The 20,630-nt window shown below is 45.3% G+C and overlaps 1 protein-coding gene across 14 annotated transcripts in view; it reads right to left on the bottom strand.

The window, feature by feature from the left end:
• Nucleotides 1–20,630, bottom strand: part of RBFOX2 (RNA binding fox-1 homolog 2) — a 275,300-nt gene that overhangs the window by 5,864 nt on the left and 248,806 nt on the right. For 7 of the 14 annotated variants that reach the window (XM_029953601.1, XM_029953608.1, XM_029953609.1 and 4 more), the window contains 8 exons: nt 18,707–18,767; nt 15,513–15,566; nt 15,300–15,392; nt 14,094–14,238; nt 10,332–10,371; nt 5,363–5,394; nt 1,609–1,697; nt 1,138–1,210 (listed from right to left, as the gene is read on the bottom strand). In XM_029953601.1, the coding sequence (XP_029809461.1) occupies nt 1,138–1,210; nt 1,609–1,697; nt 5,363–5,394; nt 10,332–10,371; nt 14,094–14,238; nt 15,300–15,392; nt 15,513–15,566; nt 18,707–18,767 (587 nt within the window). Of the gene's footprint in view, nt 1–1,137; nt 1,211–1,608; nt 1,698–5,362; nt 5,395–7,439; nt 7,483–10,331; nt 10,372–14,093; nt 14,239–15,299; nt 15,393–15,512; nt 15,567–18,706; nt 18,768–20,630 lie in introns of all 14 variants that reach the window. The other 7 variants (XM_029953599.1, XM_029953600.1, XM_029953602.1 and 4 more) reach the window with 5 other exon arrangements.

Here is a 20,630-nt window from a genome sequence, read left to right as displayed (position 1 = left end):
ACCTTCCTGCAGTCACCCGTCTGCAGGGAACGGGGACTCTGACCACTAGCCATCACACACCGTGTTCGACTGGATTTAACCCAGAGTCCATCTCTTACCTACTGAAGTCTAGTTCCTCTATAACCTAGAAAATGTGCCAACTAGGTGCTTCCTGACATATCTCAACTTACTCCTATTTTCTGTCTACCTGGGGTTTTAACTGGGCTTTATTCCTTTTATCTTTATCTAATGGCCTATCTCTTCCCATTAAAAGTCGCCTAGGAACATCTCTCTCCCTGGGTCACTCACTCTTCCAGGGCCAGACCTGTATCTGTTTGGCACATAAAATCTAGGGAACCTCTGTCACTGTCTCTCTCGTTCCACACCTCCAGTCCCTGTCACTTCCTCCCACAATCCATCAGTACAAATGTAGGGTGAGAAATGACGGGCTCTCTCACATTCCTCCAAGTCTTAAACTTCATTTATCACTCTGCCTCCCATCACACACCTTCATCCGTGACCCCCAGGCAGCCCGTTAGGAGGTCCCTGCTGTGGCTGGTGAGTCATAGTCACTGGGCCTGGAGGTAGCCAGGCCACTACGAAAATACATCAGTGAGGGTTCAAGTCTGGCTGGAGGGAAAATTATTCTAGATGGGGTCTATGGGATTTTTCTATACTTCTAGAAAAACATCATATTTTGCTCAAGTGTTAATGATAAAAAATATCTTTGTTGGGCACTTGGTGATTTCTAGTGCTTTCTGCCAGAAGGTTCAGAAATAGCAGGGACACCCTTTGATATCCTTGCATCAGAAACTAACGCACAGTTTTTGGAAAGCTCGAGGGTCTCTTCCCCCGGGACCTATCAGGTAAAGCAAGCCACAGGCATGCAGCCAATATAAAGCATCCCCTTGCTCCCCTCTTTCTAAGTGATGCCCCCGCCCAGGGCAGACAGTCACTATTCATGCCTTTCTGCCGCCCGTGACCAGGTCAAGGGGCTCACCCGACAACACACGGATAAAGGAGGCGATGTGAAATTTCCAGATAGCCCTCTGTGGCTCCGACACTTCGGCCGTGGAGGACAGGATGAACTGATTACCTCTCAGGAGTGTTACCAGCCCGGGTAAGAGTTAAAAGGGGTGAAGTGGCTTCAGTACTCACCACAGCGCCCACTCCGTAGCTCGCGGCAGGGGCCAGGGCGTGGTAGGGGTCGGCTGTGTATACCCTGCCGTAACTGGAGAGAAGACAGACCATCAGGGAGAGCAAGCAAAGGCCATGACCTAAAGAGTCAGAGTGCTCACTGTGCTAAAGATGAGCGAGTAACTCGGTCTTGGACTGTTATTAGGGAACGGGCAGAACGGACACCTGTCCATTTCTACTCCCAGATGCAGTTAACTCTGAAAAACCCTAGAGTACTTCCAGCAAATGGAAAAGAAAGGAGGTGGGGCTGAGGAAGAGGGAGACTGGGATCAAAGCCAGAGAGAGACAAGAGTGAGTGGAGTGGGGTGGGGGGTGGAGCCCAAGGGAGTCCGCGGGTATCCCATGCCCAGGTGGCCTGAGCAGCGTGCTGGAAACGGTGACAGGAGGAGGCAGCGCGGCCCCCGGCGGCCCCCAGGCCCCTCTCCCGCTTACCCGTCGCTGTAAGCTGCGGCGGCGGCAGCGGCGGCTGTGGCCGCGGTCGCAGTTGCGGGCTGTGCGTATCTGTAGGCTGCGTATCCGCCCTACAGGAGAGAGGAGAACTGACTTTACAGATACCTCTCCCCCGGTGGCCAGACCAACACACACCCACCCACACGCAGACGTACACGCACAACGACACAGGGACAGACGCAAACACGGACACACACATGGGAGGAGAATGTTTCAAACTGCATCAGTCTGCATGTTATCATTCCCCTGGCACAAAATTACGCTCCGCCCAACACAGGGATCTGCTCTCCAATTTGGGACAATAACCAGAGTGAACTAGATCAGCACGACCTGTTCTCCGATTTAAGACATGATCTCAGACCTGCCTTACTTCGTGGTCTTTGTTGGGACTTTCAACAGGGCAAATGTCTGCACAAGTTGGGAGAAGGCTATCTGACTGATGGGGACTGTGAATTTCTAGGTGTTAACTTCAGACTCTCAGAATGATTTATTGCTAAGAGACTACAGGATGTCACAGGAGGGTCCTCTCTGGTGCTATGCTCCATCAGGACCAGACTGGTTGTCAAGAGGCCAAGATAGCCAGCAGCGTTTAGTAGGAAAAACCAGTGTGGATCAGGGGTTGGCAAACTTCGGGCTGTGAGCCGATGCAGCCTGCCCCTGATTCTGAAAGCAGGGGTGAAGGACTGTCCGGCCCCTGAAGCCAAAAATATTTACCACTTGGCCCTTCTCAGAAAAATGTCTCCCGGCCCCGAGCTGCATTTTGGACTCAGGCAAATCAGATGACAAATGGTCGATGGGATTCAAGTAAATCAGGAAGCACCCCCCCACCCCCGCCATGGCCTAAGCATTTACCTGCTATTTATTTTTCTTCTCCTAAAAGATTCGGAGACCCTCACACCCCAGTCTCCCAGTGCACCTTCCAATGGTTCCACTATCCGCTCCGTCCTGTTACTTCAGTTTGGGGAACCAAATACCCCAAAGGTTTTTCACTGTCAGGGGGAAGGAGATGTACTTCCATAAAGCATTTCAAAGATAATCACCTCGAGATAGGTGCTATTTTAGAAAGTGGCAAGCCCTCCTCTTTCCTCTTCTGTTCTCTTCTAGAAGCCCTCTATTTCGCCTACACTTAATTCAGGTGTAAGTTCTTATGACTATTTCTCCCTCTCAAACTATGTCCCAGCAGCACGCTCTGGCTATGGGAACACCGCGTTACAGAGGAGTTTTCAGACTTGACCTTATCCGCAGGAGCTTCAAACCTACGTTCAAAGTATCTCTCTGATTGGATTACAGTAGTCCTGTATTGTTTCTCTTTGTTTTTCAAGTGAATCACTCAGAAAAGTAAGCGTTTCTTTCTCCGTTAAAATTCTTCCATGGATATTCAGAGAACCATGGTTCTAATTAATATTACCAAACACTGGCAACGACATGGGAGTGGACAGAAACGAGGCAGAAAGCACCCTCGAGGGGCTGCCTGTGATTGAACATGTTCGCTCTGAAATCCAGCTGGGTCTGCGGGCACAGGCGGGCCAGACTGATCTGGGCGAGACTGTACATCCAAGCGGTAACCAAACTGCTAAAGAGCTTTGTTACCCAAAGCAAGAAGCTAATCGTTATAGTTGAAGTTTTAAGCTTTAAATAAACCTTAAAGGCTCAATTTTTCATGATAGCTACAGATGGCTCCACTGGTTTAGAATTAAAGTTTGCTAGAGCAAGGTCTACCCCAGGGCTGTCTTCAGTAAAACTTCTCCGGGAGCCAGGATCGTGTGGTGAAACAAGCATTGGGCGGTTTGTGTCTTTCGTATTCCTTCAGACACTGAAATCATCTTTAAACATTTAAGAAGTCGGGGCGTCTGGGTGGCTCAGTTGGTTAAGAGTCCGGCTTCAGCTCAGGTCATGATCTCACGGTTCGTGGGTTCAAGCCCCGCATCGTCAGGCTCTGTGCTGACAGCTAGTTCAGAGCCTGAAGCCTGCTTCAGATTCTGTATCTCCCTCTCTCTCTGACCCTCCCCTGCTCGCACTGTCTCTCTCTCTCAAAAATAAATAAAAAACATTAAAAAAAATTGAAAAAGTCAAGGCAAGAAAAGCAGTGAAAGCCCAATCTGTGTTCCCTGAGTGAAACACTTAAAGACAGAAGTTCTATGCCACAGGGCAGAATATGCATTCCCATTAAGGAATTCTGAGGCTTAGTACTGACCTCTCTGAAAGTCTCTGTGACGTCGGAGATTTGGGAGGTTCTAGCAAATCCTCGCTCTGAGCGGTGGCGCACTAATTCTGGAGAAAGCAGCTCTGAATGAAATTACTGAGAGAACCACTTCCCTCCTGTTCCCCAGCCTGCAAGAGGCCATCAGAAACATCACTGGCCCCGGCGGTAATGTCGTTAGCCCAAACAATTCAAAGTAGATCAGACCCTGGGAAAGAAGATTCCTTCCAAACCAGAAGGAAATCAGAGAATCTACCTGCAGTGGTTTCCTTCTATTCTAACTCAACTCGAACTTTGGAGTTTGAATTTGATGAGGTTCTTTGCTATTTAAGTTCAGGAAAATGAGAGGGGAATACAAATGTTTTCTTGACAACAAAAAGCTTGAGAAGAATAACAGCATTAAGAAAAACTACATTAATGTTTTTATTTTTAAAGTTGATAATATTTCAACACGACTACTGTCCTAATCACTTTATAAGGGTGCTGCAGGGAGGTGCTTTACGGTGGGGGGCGGGGGGCTATGTTTCGGATGGAAAGGTAGAAGCTAATTTGGGTAACTCATCAGTGACTACCCCAAAATTAGAAAGGTTAAATTGTATGATGATGGATTTACTTCTCTTGGATGGAGTCATACCCCAAAGCATTTCCACTGCTGCTTTAAACAAAATCTATCAACAACTGTTAAGACAAAGAAAATTCGGATGTTCTCTATTTCTACTCCGATTTCGGAGCGCATGAAGCTTCCGGGCCGAGCAATCGTTTTCTTGACTTTTGCTTCCACTAGCAACTTCTGAGGTCTTTTGTGTAGAACATGAGAACAAAGTGCAGTTTGAAACAACAAGGTTTTCATTACGGTTTCTTAAGTTTTTCAGAAAGAACAAGGGTGGGGACGGGGGATAGGAGACAGGGTTCAGGCGTGGGGTGGGGGAGGGAGATGGCGCCACATTTATTAATCACATTAAAAACTAAGCATGCCAACATCTGGAGCTAAAACAACCAGCAAAATCACCACGTTCAGACTCGTATTGGCTAACTCTATCTATCCCAGCATTCTCTTGGGACAGCGGTTCGCCCTAGCTCTACCACAAGCTCGGTGAAGTACACAGCCTCAATTACTAGAGCGTGCAGCCACAACAACCTGCTATTACGGAAACAGTCAGTCACCACTTGAGTTAACATTCCAGACCCTGACGACGGGCCCTCCCCAGCCCCAAGAAATAGTCAAGGTCGCCCCCCCCTAGCCCTGGCCCACACCACGATGTTAATCATTATAACAAGCAGTAACCCATCTGTTATGTCAGAGAAGGGAACAGAGACTCCACTGAAAGGTTTAGAGTGGGGATGCTAACATGTCTTCAGCTGACTGCACAAACAAACAAACCAAGAAAAAAAAAAAGAGGAGAAATAATTCATTTGGAGATATGAAGTCATGAAATAGCTGATGTGTATTGCTTTTAACCATGCACTGATGCAAAACTGAAGCAACCATTAATAATAGAAATTAAAAAGGACATATGTATTTACACACAATCAGACCTGTTGGATCTGAAGCAGTTTGCAGACTCTATCTGTGTGTGATTTGAAATAAAACAAAAAATGGGGATTAGCATGGCCACAGCACACCCTAATGTAGGAGGGCACACAGGGACTGCTTCTGGGAACCTGGGAGCCGGATACATGGGGCACGACTGAGCCTGATCCTACACACGCCCCGTCACAAGAGCCACGCTCTTATTCCTTTATAATTCGTTATGAAGGACTGCAGAGTCCTCCCAACGGGGGTGGCCCGAAGCTAGCTACACCGCTCCCCTGTTCGCCCTTCCTGACCCCGGCCACACGGTCCAGTCCTGACCCGCAGCACTGGCCGGCCCTCCGTCACCACCCATCCACTCTGACCCAGTGTGCTGCCACAGCGCCTACGCTGGAACGTTCTAGCTTTCCACATGTCCTATGTCCGTGAGACATCCCTGCCTTCGACTTCTGGCTCTTCCCCGGGACAGTGCGGTTACCTTTAAGATCCTTCTGCTGTTCATGTCTCAGCTCTCCAGGGTTCACCATCACCTGCTAGGGATTCTCTACTCCACTCTGAATCAGTTTTAGCATTTAAGTAACTTTATAATGTTGCCTGCTGACCACAGGACTCTCCTGCACAGTTCTGTGTTAACCAGAACAAAATGGAAGGGCTCTGCGTCTCCTCCCTCCTCTGCCTGTGTTATCTGTTAGGAGGACCTCACACTGGCAGACGTTCCCCCTTTCTTGACTTTAACCTAGCCATTAGTTTTACTACGTTTTTGTTTTAGATTTACATGAAAACAGGACTTTGGTGAGCATGTGATGTCAAGACACCTTCTTTCTACCTGGAAGACGGTGACATTATGTGACACAGAGAAGTGTGGGTCTCAAGACCAGCAGACAAAATGAGAGCTTTGGCCCTGGGATGTGGTGCACAGATTTACTGAGCGAGGGAGCAGGGGTGGGTGGCCAGAAAGGCAGGTGTGGTCTTAAAATCACTGCAGGGGGCAGAGACCTAGCCCCACGAGCTTGGGTTGACCTGCTGTGCCTCTGGGGACTGCTTCCTGTGTCCCTAACTCTGCCCTGCTCCAGCCGAGAGACACTGTATACAGCTGGGCCTTGGGGGAGGGGGGTTGTTTTAGGAGACGGTTCTTCTCTGACAACAGGGCACCTCTGATCACGTGTAACACAAGCGCTAGAAACTTACAATAATGATAATCCTGTTACTATTTTTGACAGACCTAGATCTACTTTGAAAAGTAGATATGAAAAAGTTTTTAAGATAAGTACTTAATTTTACTATTACTTAAAATTGGGGCTAAGGCAAGAAATGGCTGTGATCAGCTTATCTTCCACGTTTCACTTCAATGGTAGGTGAGAGATGATCTTTAACGAAACAAACCTCTCAAGCACTCTGCGATTTCACACCCCCAGACTAAGGGCACTGGGACAGGGGCCTGGGCTTCTCCTTCCCGGGCATCCAGCCATCAGCACACCTGTCAGTGAGTGATTATCCAAATGAACTCACTGACCCTGCTTCAAGGTGAAAGGAAAAGAAAGCAAGGGGGGTACGTGTTTCAGTTTCACAGCCCCAACAGGTCTAGATGTTTGGGCAAAGCAGAAGTGAGGCTAACAGCACAGTCCAGTTACTACTGTGGTCTCACCACGGGGCCCCGCCTGGGACTCCGGAGTCCTGTGTGGACAGACTCAACTTCCTCCTCCCTTTTCTCGTGTCCTTCACAGTGGAAAACGTCCCCCACTGCTAAGATCTCCAAGTATAAAAGACCGGCTTACACACCATGGGTCGATGTGACTGGCAAACTGAAAGGGGTGGCGGTGACTGGACAGTGCAGAGCACATGCCGGGCGTGGGCGGCGGCGACGGGACAGGGGCACCTAATTTGGGGGTGGCGCCGTCGCGTCCGGGACTTGACTGTGTGCTGCTGAGGCAGCAGGGCTTAGATCACACGCTCACAAGTCTCGGTTGTCCAAAAAAGCCTCTGTTCCCATCTCTAACGTGGAGCTGGAATGGTTAGTATAATTCAATTTTTTCACTGCAATCCACAATCTGATTGATTGGCAGGTCACACTGGCACTCCTACCTGAGGTATTTTAGCGCTAATGATTGGTTCCTGTAAGACTATTCTATAACAGAACACAGGAAGAGCAGTTCAAAAAACACAGCTGCGGAAGGAAAACAATCATACAAAAACAGCCCGCCAAGGGGCCCACCAGCCTTTTCTTTCCTTTGGATGCAAGCATGCTTTTCACAGGCTAAGAATCAGGAGCCGTTTTGTTATCCCTTTAAATCGTGACTCGGGGTGAGCTATGCCTTTGCTACTGGTCAGGAAAAGAGGGGTGGGGGGGACATACAATGGGTCAGCCAGGCTCAGGTCTTCTCTTAGGGGTGCCTTCTCCGAACTGCGGCCACAGCTGCTAGATCGGTTCCCCGGAGAGGAACGTGCCAGGAAAGAAACAAAAGGGAAGCAAATGGCTAGCGGGGCTCATGGACGGACAATAGAACAGGGAGAGAGATCAAAAGAAAAGAAAAAAAAAATCTCCACCATGAATAGCCTCAATTAGTATATAACGTAAAACAAAGCCGGCAGCTCAGACTCCCCTCGCGATGCTTCTTCAGTCTCTGGTTCTCAAGTCTTCCTATCGCTAAGGTGGACCTCTGAGGAAACAGCTCAGTGCACAGGGACTGACTTCCGTGGCGGGAGGAGGGGGGATGTACAGAGAGAAGTAGAAAAACTTGCGGTAAAATGTGGGGTCTGTGTGTGTGTGTTTTAGAAAAAGCGTCCCTTGCTCCCTCACAGGTAGAAGCGGGAATCTAAAGTTTTCAAAGGTATAGTGGCATCAGACTTCACTCAACAGTTACCTCATAACGTGTTCTTGTTTCTCATTAGTGGGGTCGGATAATATTTCAGCGCTAGAGACCACCTTTCCCCTCCAAGTGACTGCTTTAAGATAGGAGCGAAGAAATGACCGTAACATTATGATTAATTCTTTTCATTAATGAGGCACCACTGGTCAAGTACTTCAGCAAGGTCACTGAATTGCTTGTTTAGTTTCATAAGGTGGGTGTTGTCTCAACAAAAGTACAGAAAAGTCATCTCTCTCTTAATAAAATCATGTATTGCCACCTAAAGATACGCAAGAACTATAAGCAAATATTTGGTTGATTCACTTAAACGAGGTGGAAGTGGGCAATCTTCCTAAGGTAGAAATAAGCCGTACTTTAAACATCCCCAGATAAAAAAGATACTAGAGGGAAAAAAGACACAACAACAACTTTGACTTGAGAAAATAATCCCAGTGGAAAAGCGTGCTCTAACAGACCGGATTTCAGAAAAACAATTTAAATAACATAAAGATGAGTTTTATGAGAACATGGACACTAATGTATATGTGAGAATGTACATGCTAAGACCGTATGTAAATATGTATATCGAGAAAAGTGTCATCTGGTATAAAAGTAGGACTATTTCTCTAAACCTTGAGTTTCACTGTGAGCACAGGAAAGAAGGCATCTTGCATTACTTCTTGAAAAGCAGTTGAGGAAAGACATGAATTTTAATTAAACCACTGATAACGAAAAATGAATCAATTTGGTGCTTGGTTATATAAGAAACTGATGTAATCTGGGTAAGTCACAATCTCTTTATGAAATAGATCTACGAAGTGAGAGAGTTGGACCAAATCATGGCTGAGACTCCTTTCTGCATCTCTTAAACTAAGGCAAACTTTGAAGGTCTACTCTAAATAGGACAGGTGTGTCCGGTCACCTCCTTGCTTCCTGCAACGCACGGAGACCCTAAGTACATTCTGAAAGTGCACTGAAGCTTCTGATCGCCAGAAATCTGTGGCAAACAGTTCACTGTGAAGGTAACCTTACTGATTTGGGGAGGTAAGGGCGGAGAGAGCATTTCTGGACAATTCTAAACTGTGCCCAAAGAATAATTCCATACTGTCAAGTTTTTCTTCTGAAATGGTTTCTTAATGATTTGGGTGGCCACACTAAGCTTGCATTCGGAAACAGATCATTTGGAGAGGTCCTAATAAAACAACTTCAAAACTCCAAAGCTTTTGACTCTTTGTGTCCGTTAGATCACTTTGTCCACATTTAAAATAATATGTGACAAACCAATCGTGGAACTTTCTCCAAAACAAGACAGTTTCCATAATGGATAATAATGATGATGCCAATATTGCTGGCAGGATCAACAAATCCTGTAGGATGCCAACCTGAACTCTTCTTACATTTTACCAATCATGCCGCTCGCTTCCCTCGAGATGGCTCTTAAGAAAAGAGACCCACCAGCTGTGGACCTTTTGACAGAGAGAGAGAGGCCGTGAGCCCCGAGTGTTTGGCTTCCTCTCATTATCACCCACTTTCCACTGGCATCGGCTTCTTACCTCCCTCTCAGGGGATAGATAATGCTCTCTCAAAGTACGGAAAATAAGAAAAGGCGTAGTTTAGCAAGCTTACTGCCGGCTACAAAATCAAAGCTCCAATGATCTACAGAGGGATGTGAAATGAGAAGAGAAGCAGAAGAGAGAGAGGGTTGGTTTCAGCTAATATAAGTGTCCTGTTATTTATGTATGCACATGACACGACAGTATTAAGACTTTAAACCTGCTGATCATCTCGCAAATCAATCACAGAACATCTGTGGGTGGAGGGAAGGGAAAAGAATATGTCCAGTAGACTGACCCTAGCAATGATCAGGAAACCCAAAGGCTTAGTTTTTGCACCCAGGGGCAAGCGCAGTGGCAGAGAAGCATGCTTGCATTCTTAAATATATAAATATATATATATATATCCACAAGGAAAAAGAAAATAAAAATCAAATAAATTATATGTAAAAAAAAAAAAAAACCTGAAACAAAAAAAAACCAAAACAAAAAAACCAAACCAAACCAAAGAAACAGAAAAAAAAGGCTGGCTTGTCGGGGAATGGGGTCGAGAAGGCCCCGGTATGTGTACTTACATAGAGGTCAGCACCGTAAAATCCGTCCTGGTAAACCACACTGCAGAAAATCCACACAAAAACAAAACAAAAAAACAAAAGAACAGAAACACATTCCGGTTATTGAGGACGGCAGCATGCACATGCGCTCTACACAGGCAGGTGATGTATGAATAGTGACCGGGGCTGGGGGCGCCGAGCGAGGCAGCGAGAGGAACGTGCGCGGGCACGGGCACGCGCACGCCGGTGACTCAGGGGCGTGCAGACCGGAAGGGAGCGTGCCACTCAACGCACACCTGAACGCTTGGTAGAGGATTAAAACAATCAAAGGCAATTCCCGGAGGGCCTGACAGACCTAATGGAACTCTGGTGGATTAGAAACATCAACTTTTCATTCCTGGAGAATTTTTTTTTTAAACCTGCCCTAGGAGGAAACTTTCCTTTAAGAATTTCAAAATGATTGTGTGTGTATGCGTGGGCGTGTTGGGAGGGGCGGGGGGAGGTATGGAGAAAGGGGGTCTAACGTGAAAAAAATGAACCCAAAGAATCCCTTTCGGAGGGGGACCTGTACACAGAGTGCCTTCCAAAACTGTGTTTAACGTTTTGTTTTCGGTTTCCTAGAAGTATGTGCGTTTTTCCTGATATCCATACATCACCTGCTTTATACCCTGCACATTAGACATGCAGTAAGATTCGGCTGATCACACGAGCATGCAAAGTATTATTATTCAGCATTTTAAGAACCAATGCAACACCTCAGAAAAACAAGTCAATCAATTCTGACCAAAGTAAACAGAGAAATGTAATTAAAAAAAAAACACAACCAAAAATACCCACAATGCATTGCTTTCACAAGCAGAGATAATGAGCTAAAGGTTAAGGTGATTGGTCCAAGGTCCGAGAATTGAAAGGTGCAGTGGGGATCCCAGATAGTAACAATATAATCCAGAGCGGAAGGAGTAACTGCAAGATTTTAAGGGCTCTTTTTTGACCATAAGAATATTCATGAAACTCTGCAAATTTTAATTCATAACTGATGTTCTGGGCATGACCAAGGATCATCCTGTTTTACTTAAAAGGATAAAACAGAGAATAATAGTTGATTAGGAATAGAAGGGTTTATTTTCCTGTTCGGAAAAATGAATTTATATCAAACAAAATACATGAATTTAGTTTTTCTTTTTTAAAGTCCTGGGCAACGCTAAGCTGTTATAATCATAGATTGCAAACCATCTGAGGTATTTTTGTGCATACAGACTTTCCCCAAAACATTACTTTGGGACCAAAGACACGGAACGGCAGTAGAGATAAAAGATAAGACTTTTTTCTTCACGTGTGTTAAATCAAGGTTCGGGTATTTTAAATGAGAAGATCTGCTTATTGTTTATTCAACTAAGCAACCTGGAAATTTTCACCACTACCTTCTCTATTGTAATAACCTGGTCAGTGAGGTCTTTCAATCATATTTTTAACTTGAATATGAAATTTTTTTTTGCAGGTGGCTGGAAAGTTTCTGAATTCTTATTACAGTGACATTCTGTTGGGTGGACAGGGCAATCCGGTCACACTCTGCAATGCCCCAAATGGGCTGTGCCTTTGTATTACAAAACAGGCAAATTAAGCTCCTCTGTGATGGTCATTTAGCTAAGTCCTATCCGGTTCCACAGTCTCCCAACTGCAGTTAAAGTTAGATTATTAGAAAGTAATGCGCCTCTCAACTGCATTTTACTAAGAAAGACACTTGCTCCTAACGAGAAGCCTGATAGAAAGGAAAGCGCTGAGGCCAAGTGGTGATTAATTAACCTTCAACTATTTCAGGAGGGGATGCAGGCAAAGATTGCAAACATCTCTTCCATACAGAACAGTGGTGGCATTAAAAGCAGGAATAAAGTTTACCCTAAGTTAGGTCACTCACTGGGAATATTTACCTAAATTCTAGAAGAATTCTAATATTCCCTGTATCAAATGCCACAAGGAGGCTAGGACACAATGATTAAGGATGAAAATTAGTTTACTGAGCTGAAAAGCAATTTTAGGCCATTCCCCATCAAATACTGGACTTATTCCTTGCCATCTTCCATGTAAACCGGTGGTTTAGTTAATAAAAAAGAAAACATGGGAAATCAGTGTTCAATGTAATGCACGGAGATTGGTATGATTAGACATAAAATATCTTTGAGCGGCCCTCATCCTGACACAGACTTGGCAGAGAATGGGTTCTCAGGTTTGGCCAATACAGTGAAATAAGCTACAGCGACTAGAGCAAATCCAACCGTTTCATGAAGTAAACTCGGGAATATTACAAAATAAAAGAAGTCCCATGTTTCTGGCGGGTATGGTATCTCTTTGCCAACCTGACAGTAAACTCTCTTGGACTGAAACGGAAGACGCTTCGTGAACAATTTTCCTGGTGGGCAGAACTTCCAAAAGGTCTGTTTTTATGTTTCACTTGGGTATTTCTTGATGAAAAAATACTGCGTCTTTATTCACTTCTTTAAAGAGATGTCAGAGGTTGAAGGTCAAAGTTCAAGTTGCGAGAAGAAAGAGTAAAATTAAAAGCAAGTGATGGCAGAGGATGGAGATGATGGAATGCATGGGATTTAAACATCTATAAACTGCAAACAAAAGTTTATTTCTAAAGCAGTTCCCTTCCAGCGCCTCCTGGAGCCTGTCCGTTCCAACATGCACACGTGTCTAATAAAAAGGCTTTACTTCGGTGCAATGGGGGACCCCAACGGCGTGTCCGCTCGGTCTGTGAGCGAATGCTGAGTTAGCAGACCTCCAAGCCCATTTTGCCGTCAGAAAAGGACCTACAGAGGCGGCTCTTTCCCTCTGTGTTTTAACTAAGTAGCAACGAATAGGGCTCCTCTGTGGCTAGGTTTACTCCTTGGAGAGAATATGGGGAAAAAAAACTGTCAGAGGCAGAGAAAAGATGAAGAACACAAATGTCACATCTTTGAAGAAAGAAAAGTCCTCGGTACCACTACCTTCGAGAAGTCCACTCCTTCTAAAAAGAGACATTTGTGGCTGACACCGAGAAACACCTGGAGACGAAGCCTGCCAGCGTCACTCCTTCTCCCCCATTCGATAGCAAAGGATTTAGTTGTTGCTATGGAATCATTCCACTGCATGAGACACCCTCCATACAAACACCCAAGGGTGAGGGACGCTCAGCTACGTCAGCTGGTTTACCATCATTAGAAGCCAACTGGAGTTTAATTCTTCCTACTTCTCCCTTTCTCCCTGGATTCAATTGGCCTTGGTGCATCTTTGAATTAACCTCTTTTAATCCGTCTCCTACAAAGAAAGCAAATCCATTGTGGGTAACTAGTTCTGCTGTTCACCACCCAGGCAGGGAAACCAAAAGGGAGGCCGACGTGGCAGCCTCGGCCCCCACGCAGGGTGCTGATGAGGGGGTGAGTGCAGCAGGTGCGGTCTCGTGCTACAATCTGGAGCTCCTATTTTGGTTCTCTGCAGGAGTGTTAATCCACGTTCGTGCGATGCTGAGTGAACTCCATGCCAACACACTGCTAGTAAACACAAGACAGTTCTGGCTGCTGTCTTAAGCCTCGAGGGCTTAAGGTGGCCAAATGAAGATTCATATAACGGATAGGCATTTGGTTACATTCTGACAATGGTACATTCTGGCTTTTGCCATCTAATTCATTAATTTGCAAAGAGTCATAGAATCTCTACAATGTGGCACAGCAATGTCCCATAAGGTGTGAGAGGGCCACGGTATTCTTTGCTGTCCAGCTGCTCATTTTGGAATCTAATGCTTACCCTGGATAGGCGGGAATGGCTGTTGGAGGTACCGCTCGGACTGCCCCATATACCGTCCGCCCTCTGCCCCTCAGATGGGCTCCTCTGAACGCGGCCGCCGTGGTGGCTGCAGTCGGGTAAGGGAAGCCAGGAACTAAAGGGAGACCCAAAATATGACAGGAATGTCAACTTGCATTCAACAGCAGGCACACAGTCACAGCTGCCTTTGAGCCGATTGCAGCAAAGGTTAAAAGGTATGCCCCAGATCTTTCCTGAGAAAGAAAGGGAGAGCCCTGATACGCAAACGCTAAGGATTCCTCGCGCTCTCTGTTCGTCGCCAGTCCCGAGGGAGTGTACTCTGCCCCGTCCCAGCCCTGGCGTTCCAGGGCGGGCTGGTGAGAGCCCGGTGGGGAAGCCCGAGAACCAGTGCTGCGGCGAGACCAGCCAGTCCACTTCGGGGGGCAGCTTAAATCGTCTGACAGAAACTCTGACTGGCCCATCGCGAGTCGTGTCCACCTGTTATTACGTGCATACAGTAATTCTTCTTCGTAAGAATGTTCTTTTGTGTTTGTACCAACCTCTGAGGCACACAATAATCTTTACACATTTCATCGGTCCGCTTTATTCTTTTATCTAAAATGTTTTAATTCAGAAATGTCAGGGGAGAAGGAAGCTCCTTGTATTCTCCAGGGAGGCAGGCAGTTTCTAAAGGCCTATTTTAAACGTGCTATCCTCCGGAAAGCACACACCGACATTTACTCCATGTCCACGGAAATCTTGTTAGTTTTACCTTTTGCTAGAGGAAAATGGCTCCGGTCCGAAGGACTTCAGAGGTTTCAACAGAACTGAGAATAATCAGGAATACCGGATGTGCTCCTAAGTGACGTTCTACAAGAGGGCCCAAAGCTGCCTTACAGAGAACACATGTAACATATTCCACAAATATCTATGTTTTGTGTTCTCTGCTATCGAGTGCGGACTAAACTCTTCTTCACGTGTCCTAACCCCCCTCCACTTTTCCAAGTATTTATGCTCCATGGCCATCTTCACATCTGGTCAGAACGAGTCTAACACAGGTGAAGCAGGGCCGGGGCGTTGTGACAGCACTCGATTCTCAAGAACGCCTGCGTCCTCCAGTTACATATTATCCTTGGGGGGTGGGGGGAAGACTAGCACACACCGCTCTTTACTCACGATAGTCACGCCAGGCCAACATAGGCTACTTACTGATTAAAGGAATGTAAGTGTTAATACCCCCTCTTCCCGATAGGGGCACTGCTGCGTCATTGCCTAAGGACACGTCTGCTTGAAAGCTGGAGGCTGATTGCATTGAAAAAAAATTAAGAAAGGCGAAAAGGTTACAAAGGAATTGTAAGCTGAAACACAACACATGATTTTACAGTTAAACAGCACGAATGGAAAAAATCAACACAGCACTACCTGCATATAACTCAGGGCCATATACAGCTCCAACTACAGGGCTTAATTTCCAACCTGAAACGGAAGAGGGGACAGTGAGCACTGAAGACTTTGTGAGGAACACAGTGAAGAGGACTGCTCGGCGCCTGTCAAGCCGGCTTCAGACGTCCCTGCATTGACTTTTACCGGCTACCATCTCCTCTGCAGAATGAATGCCAGCTGGGGGGGGGGTTCTGTGAGAAGGTCAGGACACTTCCATACCAGGGTACACACACACACACACACACACACACACACACACACACACACACACATTTTTTGTAAAGTTTATTTTGAGAGAGACAGTGTGAGTGGGGGGAGGGGCAGAAAGAGGGAGAGTGAGAATCTCCAGTGGGCTCTGTGCTGAGCAGATGCAGGACTTGAACTCACAAAACCACGAGATCATGACCTGAGCCTAAACCAAGAGTCAGACACCCAACCAACCGAGCCACCCAGGCGCCCGCGTACTTGAGTATCTTAAGCAGGACTAGCACATGAAGGAATAATGAGGGGCCGGGGCGGGAAGGTGTAGGGGCAGAGTGCAGGGAACGGAAAACTGGGAGGAAGCTGAAAGATGGAGAGAGAGTGAGAGGAGGAAAAACAAACATAAATAAATCCTAGGGTCTGATACAGTCTCTCTCACAGAACTGCTTAATAACGTATTCTTCATTTTTAGAAAAAGGAGAAAGGCAGAATGGAGGTCATTTGACAGCATCCTGGATGCGCTTTCTTATCTACTGTCCTAACACTGTTCGCTCCTCTACTTTATAACTCACATGTGAATTCCTATTTGAGCTGATCTTTGACTCCATGTTCAACTGGACCACGCTGATGGAAATCTGGGTGAGCTGAAATTCCCTTCCTTTGGGATTTACTCTTAAGATTCTGTTGCAGTTAACCTCAGCCAGTCAATGCGAAGAGACATTACAATAATAAAACTCAAGGTACATCAACTTCATGCATGTGTTGGGATTCTTATTTGTAATAAACACACTTAAATTAACCACTCGTTTTAACAAACGAGTACTAGATGGCTGTTGAACATTAGTTAAACAATGATAAACTTTAAGTATTCCCAGACATTAGGTTTGATGTCAATTTTATTTCTTCATTCCCCCTTTTTATATTTATAAAAAAGTAGGCGTTAAAAAAGAAAAAAAGTATTGCTGCCCACTGATAAAGACTGCATAGATTTCCATATGAAAACTTTCACCCACAGGCACTTATTGATCTTCACACATAAATAAAGCAAACATGCGCTGTCATTTTTCTGAAAGACGCGAGGCAGTCCTTAAGAGAAAGCCCATTCATTCTGAACCAATCCAACCTACTATTTTACGTGCTCACAGATGGTGAGGTCTCTTCATTATTTTACATAAAAATTGGGCAAATATCTGGGTTCAAATCCTAATGGAGTTGTAAGAACACAAATGTTCTCCAATGTCAGACAAATGAAGTGATTCCAGCCAACGTAAACTACGCCGCGGACTGAGAACTCACCAGAAGGCACGGAGCACTCGTTCCAGCAGCTCTGGCCACAGGCAGCTGCAGGGCTCTAAAGTTTGGCTCCATTAGGTGTGAATCTTAATTTAGAATAATATTCAAAAAACGACTCTCTTCTTTCCTACCAATGGTACTATTATTTAAGCTCTCCCATAAGTAATAGTCCACATCTCAACAATGGCTTATAATGGTATGCTGTCAATAATACTTCGGATATGTTTCAGTTCACAATTTGCAGAGTAGTTTCGACCTTCACAAAACCCAATGGGCGAGGGAAGACAGGTGTGACATCTGCGACACCAGTACGTACTGTACTTCTCTGGGCTTAATTTCCTAAATAATAAACTAAGAAGGTTGGCTTAGATGACTTCTACAGAGCCTTCAGCTGCTCAAATTCTGTGACTGCCAATTAATGTGATGAAAACACAATCAGCTTAAAAAAAATTGGCCCATGGACACAGTAAAATGAAGAGTCAAATCTAAAAGTAGAATTTCTGTCCTCTTCTACCATACCGTTTCCCCTGGATGTAAAGGAAACCTGACATACGTTGCCTCCCCTTCCTCTTCTGCTGATGCTGGGTTATTATCAAAATTGTAGAAACTTCTGTTTGTGTAATGGCAGTGAAAAAATATCAAGAGGTAAAGGGGGAGGGGGTGGTATATCACATGATGTCCCATTGATAAAATGTGTAGGGAAAATGTAAACGAGACCGATGAGTGCAAATTATGCGGATATGTACCATCTGTTTGAAGAGCGGGGCTAAATCTGTCTATTGACGACATCATGGAATAGACTAAGGTACTTCTTGATTCAAGACCCCGGCAGCACATACTGTCCTACTCTAGCTGTAGATTCAAACTTTTAAAAGCAGCAGAAAACACATTTGATTCTGGATAAGAATTTTATGCAGAATCTCAAAGTATACAAAAGTAAATGAGAAGTTGCCGGAGGCCTCAAGACCCAACCCAGGTCTCCTTCCCACCCCTCCCAGGGGCTGGCAAGACCGGTGGTGAGACTGCAGAAACTGACAAGCATGGAAGCGTTCTGTTTTTGTTGGGCAAAATATTCACAATGTTTCCTTCTCAATGAGAAACATTTATGAAACCCACTGTATAACATGGAGTCACGGGACAGAAAATAGCGCGCGCGCGCACACACACACACACACACACCACACATACACACACACGTGTGTGCACCATGGCGTTTATCTCCAGAGCACAGCTTTAAAAGGAGAGCAAGGGGTCAAGAATTATTCCACTCACGCTCAGGAGCAGGCAGGGATCAGTAGGAAAACTGAGTGTTGGGGGGCACCTACCACGGACAAGCTTAGCTAACGTATTACAAACAACAACAGCAGCTAAAAAGCAGGGTGCCTTAGTGGGACCCCCCACTGGGTTAACAGGTAGCCTCAAATGATGTGCTCACACTGTGTGTCAGATGAACTTCACTGAGACCACTAGAGCTTAGTACCTTAAAGACTGAGCTTAATTCTAAGAAAGAAGCTAATTTGTAAAAACAAACTATTCTCCCGGGTAAAAGAGAACACTTCAATGTTAATTAAACAAACCGCCTTAAGACTGAAATAGAGATTCTCTGGTAAGTATAAAAAGTTCCTATATTAATACAAGAATAAATGACATGCTTCTGAAGAGAATGTGTGATCACTTACCATTTGCATATGGTGTGACCATCTTCTTATTGGTCATTACACGCGCTGTAGCATTATTCACCTAAAAACGCAAAGGAGAAAGAAGGGGCGGGGAGAGAGGACACCACGTCAGGAACACGGAGTCGCCCGTCCAGGAACACAACACTCAGTGAATCAAATGTACATTTCAGAGAATACTGATTTAAATAATTAACATAGCAATATAAAATATTAATATATAGTATTTTAATTAAAGTGTTTAATAAATGAGGCTAACAAGAGTAAATGCAGTTTCTTGTCTCCAAATGGAAAACGAGGGCTATTTTGCCACCAAGCGCTCCGAAGGACAGAGACATTTGCCATGTGCTCTGGAGTCTCTGAATTATGGAAAAAAAGTACATTGGAAACAACGCTGTTTGCACATGAACTTTGAAGCTCTTTAATAAAACAGTGGCTTGCCTCATGGGTCAGGAAACAGATTTACATACAGGAAGATAAAACAAATCTGTGTATTTCACCTGTTCTCGTGTTCAGCATTTTTGATGTCTCTATAACATTCTGTTGTTTAAGCTTTGTTAAAAAAAAAATACTAGAACTTATAGTCTCATGTTGACCAGTGTCAGGACCATTCTGAATTTTCTAGACGATGTGGTCTGTCCACTGAAGAACAATGTTTTCAGAAGGCTTTTAAATTAGGCACTTGAAAGAACTGAAGAAAGAAGGCTTATGCTTCTTTTGTCTAATGGTACTGTCCACCCTCGTTACAGAACTGTGTAATTCAGGGCACCCTCGCGGCTCCAGTGAGTGGGTGTCACAGAGATGAGGAAAGGACGAGTGGGGCTTCGAGGCCAGGACCCTGCAGCCCAGCGAAAAGCTCTTTCTTGCAGGGAGGGTGCTGCGTCACCATGGGACCCCACTGTGTGCTACTGAGCTGTCTGGTCATAAAACAGGCCAGCTCTGGAAAGAATTACAAAACACACCAAGTGGGAATGTCTTACTTTGCCTCTGGGGATTTATATTACAGTTCACTTTGTATGGCGATAAGTCTGTGTTATGGAGAGACTAATTTTTGGTGGAACTGGAATAAAAAATATCTTGAGACGTCTTTTAGCGTTTGCGTACTGGTAATCTTCCTTTGCGAGGAGAAGAAACTCCATTTACTCTCGTTTGAGCCACCAAATAATATAAACATTTCACATTTAAAAAGAAAGAATGGGATACAACAATGATGAGACTGAGAGCGTGCAGTTAACACACACACAGATAAAAGAAAGAAAAAAAACAATCGGTTTTGGAAAGAAGGGAGAACGTGAAGAGCGAGGTTCTTACAGACAAGGATTAGACGGGGCTCAGAGCTGACACCAGCGGCTAGAGCAGAAAGCACCAAGCACTACCAGGAAAATGGCCAGAACCAATCAGAAACCACCAGTCAGCAGAGACCCACAGCTGCAGGCACCACAGAGAAGGGGTGGTGGGAGCAGCCGAGGGGAAAGGACGGAGCCGAACTTGAGGAGAGAGAATAGCAAGGCGAGGGGGGTAGGGAGAAAGTCTGCAGGGGAGGGGAGGGTCATGGACCGGGAAGAGAGCAGTCAGAGCTACAAACAGAGGTTTGGGGAAGGGGAAAGGAAGTAGGGGCAGGGAGTGCATTAATAAAACCAGCCAAACTTGGAGTTCAGAAACTCTGAGTAAGATGTGCAAGGGGGAACAAGTCACCAAGACGTCAGTAATCAAACAGCTCAGCCTGCTACCAACAGTGTGTACATCCCCAGTCCAGGCGGCATTACTCAACAGCATTGAAAATAAAAGGGGGAAAGGAAAAGGGAGAGGAACAAGTCAAATCACATTTTGTAGTGTTAATGTGAGATGGCAGATGGACTTTTTCTTTCTTATTTGTTTTGTAATTAACAATTTAAAAAGCTTCTTCTCTAGCGCTTTGTTTCACTTA

This window comes from Suricata suricatta, chromosome 10, assembly GCF_006229205.1.
Source record: "Suricata suricatta isolate VVHF042 chromosome 10, meerkat_22Aug2017_6uvM2_HiC, whole genome shotgun sequence".
Taxonomy (NCBI): domain Eukaryota; kingdom Metazoa; phylum Chordata; class Mammalia; order Carnivora; family Herpestidae; genus Suricata; species Suricata suricatta.
This window is presented reverse-complemented; position numbering and strand designations above follow the sequence as displayed.